Here is a 13,843-nt window from a genome sequence, read left to right on the forward strand (position 1 = left end):
TCCAGAAAAAAAGGCTGGCTTTTTGTTTTTATAGTAAAGTGAGGACAGATACCTGATTGCTGTCTGTGCTCTGACTTGGCCAGAGCAAGTTATCCTCAGTCTGGAAACCACATTAGTGCTGATCAATCAATCTATCCTGACTTCCAGTAAATCTTTTTCAATTAGCCATATTCCCACACAGATACAGTTAAGTGACTTCCAGGACTCAGCTACACACACAGCCATCTTAGAACACAGAGAGAAAATGCTTGTATGTTCTAGAAATATTCTCAAATACTCAGACACTCATGGTTCATTAGTGTAGGGCACAGAAAAGGAACTGGGTAGACAAAAGAATACATCAATGGAACAAGCAGAACATTCAAGGGTTATTATGATATTGGTATCTGCAGACACACAGAGAACCATGCCTTTCCAGAATGAGCTGGCAACAGTCCAATGTGAAGGCTCTCAGCTGGCTAGGGTATTGCAGAAGAATATCAATGAGTGAAAACTACAGATGTAAAAAGACATTCTGGATTTCAGAAGGAATGTGAAGAGAAGACAGAAGAGGAAGAGCCACCTAAAAGGAAGCTGACTGCCACAGAAGGCCAATTCTGTAAGATTCATTATAATACTAAGTAACTAAAGAAAGTGAAAATTACTTCTAAAAAATAAAGGGAAATTGACATAATGAAAAAAAAAATAAAATCTCTGTCAAGTTTCACTAGTTTTAAGGGGGAAAATGGTCATGAAAGGACTATCAAAGGTGTGTGGCTGTTGTGAACCTCAGTGTTTCTCCACTTGTTTGAACCACCTTTGCTTTCTCTCACCTGTTGTAAAGTATTTGAACCTTGATAGTGTGCCCCAGCCAAACCGTTTTTAGTTATTTTTACCAGAGCCCTCAGAGTGGGACCAGGCTGGAATTACCCTCACTGGTTTCACCTGGCCTTTCCACCTTCAGCTGCAGCACATCAGCCCCAAGAGGGTTTTTAAGCTCCAGTCTGACTGTTTGAGGGGAGAGGTGGGACTAGGTGGGTTTTGTTGCTGTCATCATCTCGATGCTGCTTGCCTGGATCAGGAGTCCTGCCTGTTAGAGCCATCAGGAATTCATCAAGGACTGAAAGGTAAACTATGCTGAATTGGGAAAGAAGAAGCTGAAAAACTAAATACCAAGACAGCAAGGAATAGATAAAAAAGGACTGTACTGCACTGGATTAAAACCAATCATATTATCAGAAAAGTGTGTGCAGAGCTCATGGACAAAATAGAGGGACCAATCAAGTAATGTGAGATCTCATGCACAGCAGTTGCAAAATGTAAGTGTACTGTATTATGTAAAAGTTGTGAAATGTATAGGTAGAGTAACATGTATAAGTTAAGCAAGTAAAATGCATAAGTAGTGTATTAGGTAAAAGTTGTAAAAGGCGTAAGTAAGTAAGATGCATAGGTAGTGTGATATGTGGAAGTTATAAGTTATAAAATGTGTAAGTAAGTGCACTGTATAAGTTATATATAAGTATGTACAAGTAGGGTATGATGTCAAAGTTGTGAGATGTGAGTGGAGTGTATTTTAAATAATAATATGCTCCTGCATAATCATATTGATTTGTTGATCAGAAGGCATGAGTTCCTGCACTCACCCCTGTTAGGACTGTTACTATTGAAGAAAGGAATAAAATGGACAGGCTGTTTCCACAGGCTGTTGTAAGATGACTCGTTGAGGACCTGACAAACTGAGAAGTCCCATAGGTAAGAAGCCTGTAGTCTCACTGGAGAGGACTCCCTGCAGTACAGAGAGGTTCTGGGTTAGTTTGCCTCCCACTCATTCTGGCATTGTGTCCTGTGAAGAAGGGGACAAGAATATAACAGGGATGAAGGTGAGAAGCAACCAGGTAGGGAAAATGTATATATTGGGTGCAGAGCAGCACATCTGTGGTTACTCTGCATTTGTGTTCCCATTTTACCTGGTGGTTCTGAGTGGGAGTAGCTGTGAGTCAGGAATGTGAATCACACCTGGGCTGGCCAACTTCACCTCCCCCTTCCCTCTCCTGCCTCACCGTCTTTGTCCCCTTCAGTCCATCTCCCCTGCCCCACCTCCAGTCACCCCTGCCTAAACTTCTGCATGTGTGCATCCTTCATCCTTTATGGGCTTTCTTCTGCAGGCTTCATATACAGTGTTTCCTTCTGAGAGCTTCTCCCTACCTGTGCCCATAGATGACTCAAAGTACATTCTCCCTATCTTTTATCTAGTCATCCTATCTCTGGGCATTCCTTTTGGTTTTCATCCTTTCTTCTTCCAAACACACCCCATCAAGGAATCTCTCATGCTAAACCTGTTCAAGAACAAATCTAGCTTCTGAATGCACAAAGCAATGTACGCAAAGCTTGGAAGTCTCTGCAGTGTGTGCTCAGACACTAGAACCTGTGAAATATATGAGAATAGTGGCTACCAAGGCATGAGGTTTTTTATTCTACTGGCTATGGTATGAGAAGGTGCAAAACCTTATAGCACTCATGTGGAGACAGCAATAGGGAACACAATCCCATCCACAGCTGATATTGAATACTGACTTTTAGAAGTTAGATAGAAACTTATACAGCTTTAAAAGAGGATGTTTTAGGTTTCATTCTTTAGAATGTAGTCAATGATAGAAAATAAATCTGACAAATTTCACCTATTAAAAAAAGCAGTCTAGAGAAATTATCATGTGTTTCTCAGTAGATAAGCTGTCCTGATTTTACTGTATCAGCTATATATTAAGTCATTTAGACCTATATATGATGGAGAGTTAATCTGTCTGGTGGTTCCTAGCAAATAATAATTTCTAGAGTGTTTGTGAATCCAATACCAGAACTGACCCTTCTACATTTAGTGAAAGTTTTTCAAAAATGGCACTTAGTGCCACATGAAAGGGCCTATTCCTGCAAAATAAGAGTCAGTGATAATGACAGTGGCTTGAAGTGGTAGAAAACCAGGGTGGTGGTGGGAGGAATAGCTCCTGTCATGTTACTGGACTTGTTCCAGTGCTGCACTGAACACAGCAGCTTTACATGTTTGCACTAAAGGGCTTTCTGGATAAGAGAGAGAAATTGTTTTCATAATCCAGGAAAGATATTTCTGTGTACAGTAAAAAAACTTACAGGGGATATGAGATATAAGATAAGTCACCATTTTCTGAGGCCAACTGCTACAGGATATGAGTAAGGGGAACTTTTCCACACTAAATTGAAGCAAATACATTTCCTTCTGTTTGTTAAGCACAGGTGTGTTCAGGTTGCAGTGTATTGTCAGGTATGACAATTTAGTCAGTCTGCCAGCTAAGGACCTAATGAGCAGAACTCCCCTAGAGCTGGGCTGCTTCCCTTCTGCTGGCTCACATAGGCCTGATTTTGTAGTCCAGGAAGTGAAATCAGCAGTAAAATAGCCCTACAAAAGTAGTCATTATTTCTCTTCCTATTAATTTCCTTGAAGTAGTTTATCAGAAGTCAAAAAGAGGTATGTCAGGAACACAACCTGCAGAACATGACTAGTTCTGCTGTGCTATTTTTACAACTTGGTGAGTACACAGCTACTCTAATGTGGGATGTGGGAATTCAAGCATGGCACTCAGTTGTAGCTTGCTGGTATCAAGGAAATGTATCTGTTACTCCAAGAAAGGATGTCCAGGATACTGCAGCAGCACCAGACTGGTTTCCCACACCAGACCACATGTCAGCATAGCAAGAAAATAAGTCCCTAAGTAAGCAGAACAAAACTGCTTTAATTTATGTGTTAACTTTAAATATTAGTTTCAGGTTTGTGCAATGCACTAGACATAACAGAAAGTTTTTAAAAATTACTAAAAAGCATCTTATCAGTGTTTTTGCTATATCTCAATGATATTCTGGTACTTGCTAATATCTCAGAAGAGCTAGGACATTGATGCTCTGTGATAATAGTAAGAATGTACATGTGAAATGAAAAAAAAAAATACATGCGGGTTATCTCAAAATAGGGTGACTAGACTGGGCCCACAGTAAGCAAGAAGGGAATTTCCTTCAACAAAGGAGTGGAGGCTCTAGAGAATTAGCCAAGTCTATAGGCAACACATAGGGGATTTTTGCATTTGACTATTGCTACAACACGTTTACTTGTGCATTGGTCAACATTGCAAAACTGTTGCATATTTTGGGTGAGAAAAAGAAAACATTTCAGTGGTCAGCAGAGTGTAATGAATACTTTTAGAGTTGAAAGATTTTAGTACCATCTTCTTTCAGGACTGGTCTACCAGTGTTTAAAATGTCTTGTGAAAATTTTAAACACCTTTACTTTTGCAGCTATCAAGTCACAAGAATAGTAGAGGCTGTAACTTCTCTAGAAAATACCATGAAACTTCTTCCAAATACATTACATATATGGGGTAGTCCAGTCACTATCTGAAAGAGCAGGAAGAGCTGGTCCCAGGAATTTTGTAATTAGAAGAGACAATGTTTGCCTGAAGCAGAGTATTAGAAAAGGACTCATACAGATCTGCTCGGGAGTCAGTCAGAAAAGCTACCAGCAATTTTCTCACTACAGAAATGTGAACAGGGAGACCCGAGCCAAAGTATAGAAATACTATTAAGGATTACTTGCAAACATTTGGTGTAAGCAGGAACATTGCAATGGTAAGCATTTAGGCTGTTGCCTAGGCTCCCTTTAAAGCAAGTATCCAAGCAGAATGAAAAATACCTGGAAAATACCTGTCTGCAGTGGCCATTGTGGGAGCCTACACTACTATCTTTGGATGAACACTTAACTTTCAGGTTAAGTGACATGTCTGCTATGTCCACCATCCAAATTTTCCTGTAAAATGGGAAATTTCATATTCTTTTGTCATATTCTCTTTGGTATTTTCAGTGCTGCAGCGAACAAGAGATGATATAGTGCAAGAGATTCAGTGTCTAAGCAGCTGAAACAGGACTTTCTCACTGAAAGCATAGGCCTTAGTACAGCTCTTGTTGCTTCAGGACTTCAGATGAGCTTGCCATTAGAGGTGGTGTTTTGCTTTAGCCTTAGATACACTTGTATCATTTTAATTCCTTTTCAGTCTGAAACATATTCATAAAATTGATCTTAAGACATCATGGCAATAAAAATCACTCTGTACAAATCAACCTTTCCTGCAGAAAAGACTTTTTCACTGGAAGACAGTGAAGAGAGTAGTGTTATAATGTTCTCTCAGCTGGATGGCCAGAAAGGTATTAGAGGAGAGGTATTTAGAGGAAAACCATGTGTCTGGATAGATCAGAGCTTCAACTTCACAAAGTAACTAAGAGCTTTAGGAAAGCTGCCCTGCCACCTCTGCTTTTGGAGCTGCAGCAGTGCTTGGAATGAGACTAGATCTAATAGATGTGCAGTATAAACAATAAAGGTTTTATATCAAAGGAGTCAAGAAGAACTTGTCCTCTCCAGGGCACCTCAAAAAATCTTGTGTTTCAGTGCAGTGGATATGTCTCTTATACCATACTCTGTAAATGTCTCAATGAATGTCTTGAAACAAAACAAACAAATTTTAAAAACCCACACATTCAGATGGAAAATATTTTTTATTGATCAACTTCTTGTTCCAGATACTCCTAACCCATATTCCTGACCTCACATGATCAATTCCACATGGTTTCATGAAATGCCATTAATCATCTTTTAGTTGCCTTTATTCCCATGTTACACAACAGGAAGGATGCTTGACAGGACTATTCAGTGAAATAAAGGCCAAATATTTGATAATCAGTACAGTGTGTAATATTATCCTGAACAATTGAGTATAAATAATGATATAATGGGGAAAAAATATTTCCATTAAACTATTTCCTTCTAGACTGGATTTCCACAAGACAGTTTTAAATAGATATTGAACCAAAGACATGTACCACCTCAGACAAACAGGAAAATTATCTCCAAGTCAAACACAAATGCAAACACAGAAAGCAGTTGTTAGATATATTTAAAGAATATGGTCTGTGATGGTGAGATCATCAGAATGGCATGAGAAAGTCAAGACAGGAAATTGCAAAGAAGAATAATGTATCAAAGCTGAGAAAACTTCCTCCATACTTCATTTCTCAAAAACTTTTGCTTATGGTTAAAAATGAAGGTTACAAACAAGAAAATCTGAAATGCTTGTTCTATAGGTACACAAAGTACTATGAAAGTACTCATGTATAGCATGTTTTATATAAAATACTACTTTAGATGGGAAATGTGGACCTGATTTTCTAAGTGATCTAAGACATTTTTTGTTTTGAAATACTTGGGAAATGAGGAATCATAATCTGAATGTCATATTAGAGTAGGCTCAAGGTGCTAAATTCTTCACTCATGAGAATAATCTCACAGTATTTAGAAACTATCATGAGAGATGATAGTTAGACAAGATTTGCAAGTTGCACCAAAATACAATATTGAAAAGATACTGAGAACCTTGAGAACATGTTTAATTCAATGCAAGGACTGCACACTCTTCACCCTAGGAGAAAAACAGAAGAGGAAAGAAGATTTTTGTGAAGTTATTTTCTCCAAAATTTAAAAAAGTTCATTGCATTCATATATAGTTGGTGTAAAATAACAAATCTAACCATTTGTCTGCAGATTGTGTTCTTGACTATCACAGTTCAAACTGTGCTCATATGAACAAATAAACAAAACCAGGATACTTTATTCTGGAGGGCATCTTCTGACAAGGGAGAAGCCAAAGACTGCCTCAAAGCAAGGATAGTAGCCCCTTCTCAACCACATGATCTGCATAGCTTTTGCAAGGCTGCATCTTTTCCCCATCTTTGAACAAGGCTTTTTCAGACCATCTCTGTTTTCTCTGGAGTTCTAGGTTGCTTCTGCTCTTCTAGGTTGGCTCTGAAAGGGTGTCCTTAAAGGAAGAGAATTTTTAAGGGTTTGGGGTCTACCAAATTGCACCTCCATGGGCTGCATTAATTACTGATTTGTCTGTAGCCCAGGAGAGGTATTTTGTAAAGGATTATGGCAATAAGAAGCAGCACTGGAATGGCTGAGCAGACATGTCTAATCAGTGAGAGCACAGAGGGAACTGATCTGCATGCAAACATCAGTGAGAAAGCAGGGGACAGGTGCTAGTAATGTGAATATCATGCACAGCATGATCATGCACAGCAGATCTGAGTTTGTTTCAGGGCTCTCAAAGGTTGCCTTTTTACTTTACAAATGTCTCACTTCCACTGGTTATTTGCCTCCCTTTCTTCTCACTTTAGCAGCAGACCTCTGATTCCAGACTAAACTGCAAAGAGAGAAAGAGGAGAGAGAGCACACAACCAAGGAATGTCTTCAGTGAGAGAGTTAAAAACCTGATATTCCTTCTAGCTATATACAAAATTCATTCAGATATTCCTTCTGTTCCTGTATCAAGGCCAATGATATGGTTTCAAGACTAAAAACTCCACACATTCCCACAGACGTTTTAAACTGGACATTAGATCGATACCTGTGTGTCATGGCCTTTGCTGGGTTTCCATCACTGTATGACTGACCATGAAAACCTGAGGGAACAAGTTCAAATATAGGTTGCCGTTTTGTTTTCATTATGATTCACATATTTATTCTCACAGTAACTGATTTTGGTTATTTTTTCATACAAAACACAAACGTTTCTTATTTTATAGGTGAAATAATGTCTCAAAATGCTTGGCTTTATTAAACAGAACCCACAAAAGTGGTCAAAGGAAATAGAAAATTTAAAAAGAACACAAAGTTTTGCCTCCAAGTCAATGCTATTAAATGGAAATTTAAAAAAATTAGAAAGTTATTTTCCCATTTCCATCATTGTAGAACAAACAAAACCAAGCCATTGTAATTCCCAAAGCACAGCTACGTATAGAAAAATGCAGTCCATTGTAGAATAATAAATTCTACATGCCAGAAAGCTCTTCTTGAAGCCTGGGTAAAAAGCAGCCTTCCTGATGGTTAGACACACCGACTTTTTTTATAATAGATGTTGTTATGACTGTAATCTTGCTTTTTAATAGCGTCATGACTCTTTTGGACACGCTGACACTGCTTGATATCTTAAATGGTAATACTTAACATGCACATTTAACATTAGAAGGAGGTTTTGAGAACACTGGTCCGCAGATAGCGATGGATTTATCCACCAACTAACGTGGATCCCATTATCCCAAAAACATGTTATGTCAGAATCCATGAAGCATAAGTTTAATGTACAATGAGCACAGTGATGACATATTACAGTTCTGATATTCTTGGTAACTGCACAATTTCTCTTTCTTTTTTCTGAATCTCTACAAATTCCTGATCAGAAGAAAAAAAAAAAAAACCAAAAACAAAAAACCACAACAAAAAGCCGCACACAAACATACAAGCAAAACAAAAAACCAAACCAACCAACCAAAGAAACTTGTGACAAAACGTTCAACATTTAAATCAAATATTGTGCCCAAAAAGTTCTTTAGTCAGCTTTCAGTGTTCTCCTAATTTCATTTACTACACATAGTCTCTCCTATTATGAGAAGCAGGGAACTTCCAAGACTGCCAGCTCTAGAGCTTTTAATTATTTTACATGTTTTTGTCATACTCTGCATTTGTTAAATGGAAAACATGAAAAATGAACATTCATTCACAGTGTATGAAACACAACGCTCTGATTATTTAATTTATTCATCTTGAGTGGGCTTGTTACGAGTTTTTCAGTGGAGAAGAAACCTGAACTGGCATTATACAAATGATTGCACAGGGAACTACATTCAAACTACACATTCAAGCTCTCTTCTTTTTATTATCAGGCTTTCAGATCTAAAGCTGTAGTTCACTGACAGGTGCTTTTAGACAACAGGGAAAATCTGTCACAGGATTTACTATATTTGGAATGAACTGGAAGGGGATGTTGGTTGGTTGTGTAAGTTTGGGGAGGTGTTTTTGGAAATGCTCAGATTGAGGCTTCTCTCAGCATGATTCCTTTTAGACTTCTTATTTCTAAATTAGTCTATCCATTCCTGTACTCCTCATCATAAACCCCACAGCCTTAGTTTGCTCTGAACTCACTAACTTCTACAATGCCTTACTTTCAGGGCTTGGAGATTTCAGAATATTCTGACTCCATAGTGTATCTGAGTGTACCTCAAATCATAACAATAATATCCAGAAGCAAACTTCCACTTGTTGGGAAGGTGAGGGAAGGGCTGCTGTCCCACTTGCAGTGGTAGGGAACTGACATCAGGACTGTGCTGCAGTCACTGCAATGGCAGCACTGTGTTCCTCTTGCCAAGGCATGTTTTTATCATATACTGACAGCAAGGTAAATATAGGTGTGACACACAGAACCTGGCACAGGGTGGAAAATTCACCCAGGAAGCAGAGGCAGCAGCCAGCCACACAAGTTGCCCTTGCAGAGCTAATTAAAATGGCTCTTGAGGTATATGAGTCTATTGTCTGTAAAGGAACCTGAGCATATCTAGCTCTAATGCATACATTAATGCATACATCCAGTCGGGTGAATCCCACCTCAGTTTCCCAGTGAAAACCCACTTCACCTGAAATGTTCTCAAGACCCAATGTTTCTTTTGTTATCATGCATACTTACCACAGTAGGTATCACAGACCTGCAGTGGAACTGAATAATCTACATCTGTTCTCCAGCCCTTTTAAAAGAAAGAATTGAGGCTTATTCCCTTTTCAGCAGAACTGTTACTAAACGCTTGTGTTGACAAAATGAGATTGCTTTATTGGTTTACTCAAGTGACTGCATTTTAAATCTGTTTTTAAAGAAACACATATGGAGATTGCTGGTCTAGTGTGTATTGAGTGAGTTGCAATCACTTAGGTCTCTATATGATAGAGCTAATCATAATTTTTGTTGGTTTTGTCTGACATATGTCTTATTTACAAAATAAATAATTTATGCAGGAAAATACCAGTCTTACCACCAAATTTCATTTCTCACTAGGGAAAGAACAACTACTCTCATTACTCAGAAGGCACTTGCCAATCTCACTTTCATCTTGCCTCTTTCTTCACAGCAGTAGAAAGTAAAGCTGAGAAGGGCCTTCCAGGGCAGCTACTGGAGCCTCAGAGCTCCACTATCAGTTTCATTTCACTCAGTGTCTGCTGAGAACATTAACTCCAGAGAGGAATAAATCTATCAGCTTCATGCCCATTTTCTGTGAATAAAATGTCTTAATGAAGTTCAGCTATGGAAATAGTGTGCAAAAATATTAGAAATAATTTGCTCAGTTCTACTTTCATGAGCGCTAATTCTAGGATACCATGCACGTGCTGGGCTGTTTGCTATATGCTTCACCTTTTCTAGTCAATGTCAATTTTTGAAAATTCATCTATTATTTACTTGGATCTTTTGATAGCTTGGAAATTTTTTTTGTGGAGGAACATATAAAGACAGAATTAGCAATATCCTGGTGATAGCCTTTTATCTACAACTGACAGAGGAGCAAGATCACGGAGAGCAACTTCTCAGTTAATTAATGTCATCTCAAAGCAAGGTGGTGGCAGCACACCAAGTTATAAATAATGCTCTTTGCCAACTCGATTTGCACAGTAATCAGATTTAGCTAAGAGGAGAAAGCAGTGAGAGTACCTGCTAGTTTGCTTGGTTTTTTAATGATTTATTAGTTTATTTTGTACAGGGTACCTGGCAAAAGCAAGACACATACCTGAATGCAAATTGTTGACCCACACATTTCCCGTGACATAGGGATTGAAACAGAATCTCCCTAATGAAGAAAAAAAAGAAATTGAAAATACTATTTTCCATACCCCAGAACAATGAAAACATACTGTGTCTCTCCAGCTCTTTGGTTTGGTTGCCAATATTGCTACATGTTCTGCTGTGTTAGAAAATTAATGAAAGGTTATTTATTTTCAGAGATAACCCCAGATCTCAATGACCATAAGCAGCTGGTGTAGTTCCGCCAGGCACAGTGTGGCAGCATAGGATGAGGGCTAATGATACTGCATTTGTGGGCGTCATAACAAGGACGCTCTCCCCCACTGTGGCAGCTCACACCATGTTTGCTTCCTCACACCATCTTCATTTCTTTTCCCTGGTGTATGAGTTGAAGGAATGACCCTGTCTTTACAGTTCTTCTGGACATCCCATCCCATTGTATGCCGAGAACAAGCTGAGCCTCAGGGTAAAATTGTCCTAAATGACTGGCTTGACATTTAATATTTGATTGATTATGGTTTGTCCTCAAAATAATGTTTGTTACTCCACCAATAGCTATGAATCCTACACCACTCTCTTCAGAGTGGCAAACTCATAAAGTAATTTGGGGAAAATTAGGTGAATATATTCTTTTTCAAACATGACTGACGAGGAATTAGTAGTTAGGGATCAAGATTGGTTTCTGAGAACACAGAGTTAGGTCTTGATGAAAAGTTTGTGTATACTGTGCATGGTGTTGAGAAAGGAGCTGTATGTAATTTATGTGGGATCCCCTTCTGTCACAGTAGCAGAGGACATAACAACTTTGTACCACAGGGAAGAAAACAGCATTTTTAAATGCATCAGTGCCTTCATGAAACACACACTTCATTATCTAGCTGTGATTTATTGGTGTTCCACCGTTACTCCTTTCACTTAGCAATTCACACAGGGAACCTTTAAAACCAGAAGGTATAAACTCCACAGATTTCATGTGAAATAGACCAGTTGAAGGGAAGTGTTTCTGGAGGTTCCCTGAGCATTGACAACTCTTCTACTGTACAGATCTCCATCTCTGCCAGTAATACAGCATTTTCCAGACAGCTTTTCCCATTAGGACAGACTCTTCATATTACCAGCAATGCCCTCTGTGGTCTGGGTTAATTAGGATAGCTGTTTTTTCCCAGGCCTTTCCCCATGGTGATTCAGCTCTGGGATCTCCTAGAGGAGCAAGTTGTCACATTCCACTTACAAATGTCCTCAGATTGAGCTGAGTGAGAGAACTCTGCTTTTAACAGCTGCTCTTTTACATTCAGCACCAGAGGTGCAATAACTATCTAAAGTGAATTGTTAGAAAACAAATGCAGCATTCAGTCTCCAGCCCATTATGTTTAAGAAATCCTTGTTCATAGCTCCCTGGTTATCAGCTAACCCCTTGTATGTGCACCCTTCTCACTAGAAGTATCACAAGTACTTGAAGAAGGCACAGCTCCATTGTGTCCCTGCATATAGTGGCAAATAAGTACAGCTGGAATATATCTTAAAGAGAGGACAGATAGAGGAGCTATGCTTCTAAAAGCACACCCCCCTACAGTGGAGTGAAGTCAACAGGCACAGTCAGGAGTAAAAATTCAAATCACAACATCTAGATTTCTTAAATTTCTCAAAATTCATCATATGACACCTCATGTACTTGGTCAGTGGAGCAGACAGCAGGAGCACATATTTAGCAGTGGACGTAAGACTACTGAGGAGCTGGCTGCTGAACCAGATGGATGTCTTTCAGCATGGTGGTCCTAGTAGTTACTAGAATATATCCTGCTAATAGTCTCCTGTTTGAAAAATAATGCCAATGGCCACTCTTTTGCTCTTTGACTTCACATTCCAGATGTGTCTCTCAGTAGATCACAGTTTGGGCCAACAAGGTAACTGATAGGCAGGGTTAATGGGCAAGGGCAGACCAAGTGCTGCACTGAAAATGTGTGAGAAGTAGACTTAGTTGTGAGAAAGGAATGAGGCTCTCATGACTAGCTTCTGCCTGAAACAGAAATCTCATCCTCCCATAATCTTTTCCCACTCTGTCCCCACTTTGCTGGAAGAAGCAGTTGTGTAGCCACACAATCAGCTGGCTCAAAAAGATAATTTGGCTGAAAACTAACCCTTTTTGCATATTGAGTTTGTATTGGCAGCTGCAACATTTGGAGTTCATCATGGATTAATGCCTCAAGTCTTACATTTCATGATGTGTGGTTTGCCAGGTCAGCTATATCAGTGACCCATATATGAAATACTAACAGTAACATTTGCTATATACATAATACAAATACCATGCTACAAAAATGACATTAGAAGAATATTACGGTTCTGCTCAATTGTCACATCCTTTGATGTGACTCATTTGACTTCAGGATCTTTGTTTATTTCTTGCTTCAGTGTGAGATCAGAATTAGAACTACATGCTTTTAAAATGTTCCAGTAATTGTTCCAATATGTACATGATTTATTAATGGATTCAAGCTGCAGAACAATAAATGGAATAATAAATGAATGCAGTTAGGTATGTTTAAAAGTCTTACAGTGCTTAAGAAATAATATATACAAACCACAGAGACTGAATGGTGCATCCCAAGAGATTCACATGAAGCCATCTGCGTCCTGTTACACACAAGCACTGAGAACTGTGCCTTGGTTTGGGACGTGAAGAAAACTTGTATTTGTTCTGCAACTGCAGCAGTCCTCATTTTCCAGGCTGATATTAGGGGAAAAGACTTACTTTTAGATGTAAAGGGACCATACAATATATTCTAAAATTTATGCCTAAAATAAATCTTTCTGTATTTGTTAAATCTATCAAATGATATGCAAGTAATTATTTTGATTCCTACAAGTTACTTTTTATGCTGATGAACACTAGATCTACTGAGGATACATAGAAGTAACGAGCCTTCAAATCTCTTTGACTTAACTTACAACTTACAGTGTTGTGAACACTTCTCACTTAACAGAGACAGCTCATATCTAGTGACTGATTTAAATATTTTCCATAGTATAATTTTATGTAATTTTAAAAATATATATATACCTGGAAATTCTCCATGAGCAAATGGACATTTAATCCAAGATCCTCGTTTGGTTGTAAACTGAAAGCAGAAAAATCTGTTAGGAAAACCAAATTTTTCATTTCAATCTGTGGCAAA

General features: G+C 38.6%; 1 protein-coding gene and 1 long non-coding RNA gene across 6 annotated transcripts in view; one reads left to right on the forward strand and one right to left on the reverse strand.

Moving 5' to 3' along the window:
• Positions 1 to 1,013: 1,013 nt before the first annotated feature.
• The window catches only part of LOC138104596 (uncharacterized), a 35,661-nt gene continuing 22,831 nt past the window's right edge, over positions 1,014 to 13,843 (forward strand). For all 3 annotated transcript variants that reach the window (XR_011148147.1, XR_011148148.1, XR_011148146.1), the window contains exon 1: positions 1,014 to 1,298. This is a non-coding gene — a long non-coding RNA (uncharacterized lncRNA). The remainder of the gene's footprint in view (positions 1,299 to 13,843) is intronic.
• Positions 5,584 to 13,843, reverse strand: part of IL17REL (interleukin 17 receptor E like) — a 42,902-nt gene continuing 34,642 nt past the window's right edge. Inside the window, exons 12-18 of one of the 3 annotated variants that reach the window (XM_069003869.1) lie at positions 13,729 to 13,786; positions 13,250 to 13,395; positions 10,654 to 10,713; positions 9,567 to 9,624; positions 7,455 to 7,509; positions 7,187 to 7,250; positions 6,455 to 6,470 (exon numbers count right to left, since the gene is read on the reverse strand). In XM_069003869.1, coding sequence (XP_068859970.1) covers positions 7,196 to 7,250; positions 7,455 to 7,509; positions 9,567 to 9,624; positions 10,654 to 10,713; positions 13,250 to 13,395; positions 13,729 to 13,786 — 432 coding nt within the window. In that variant the 3' untranslated portion in view covers positions 6,455 to 6,470; positions 7,187 to 7,195. Of the gene's footprint in view, positions 6,471 to 7,186; positions 7,510 to 9,566; positions 9,625 to 10,653; positions 10,714 to 13,249; positions 13,396 to 13,728; positions 13,787 to 13,843 lie in introns of those variants that run through there. The other 2 variants (XM_069003871.1, XM_069003868.1) reach the window with 2 other exon arrangements.

The sequence above is a fragment of the Aphelocoma coerulescens genome, chromosome 1A (assembly GCF_041296385.1).
Source record: "Aphelocoma coerulescens isolate FSJ_1873_10779 chromosome 1A, UR_Acoe_1.0, whole genome shotgun sequence".
Classification (NCBI taxonomy): domain Eukaryota; kingdom Metazoa; phylum Chordata; class Aves; order Passeriformes; family Corvidae; genus Aphelocoma; species Aphelocoma coerulescens.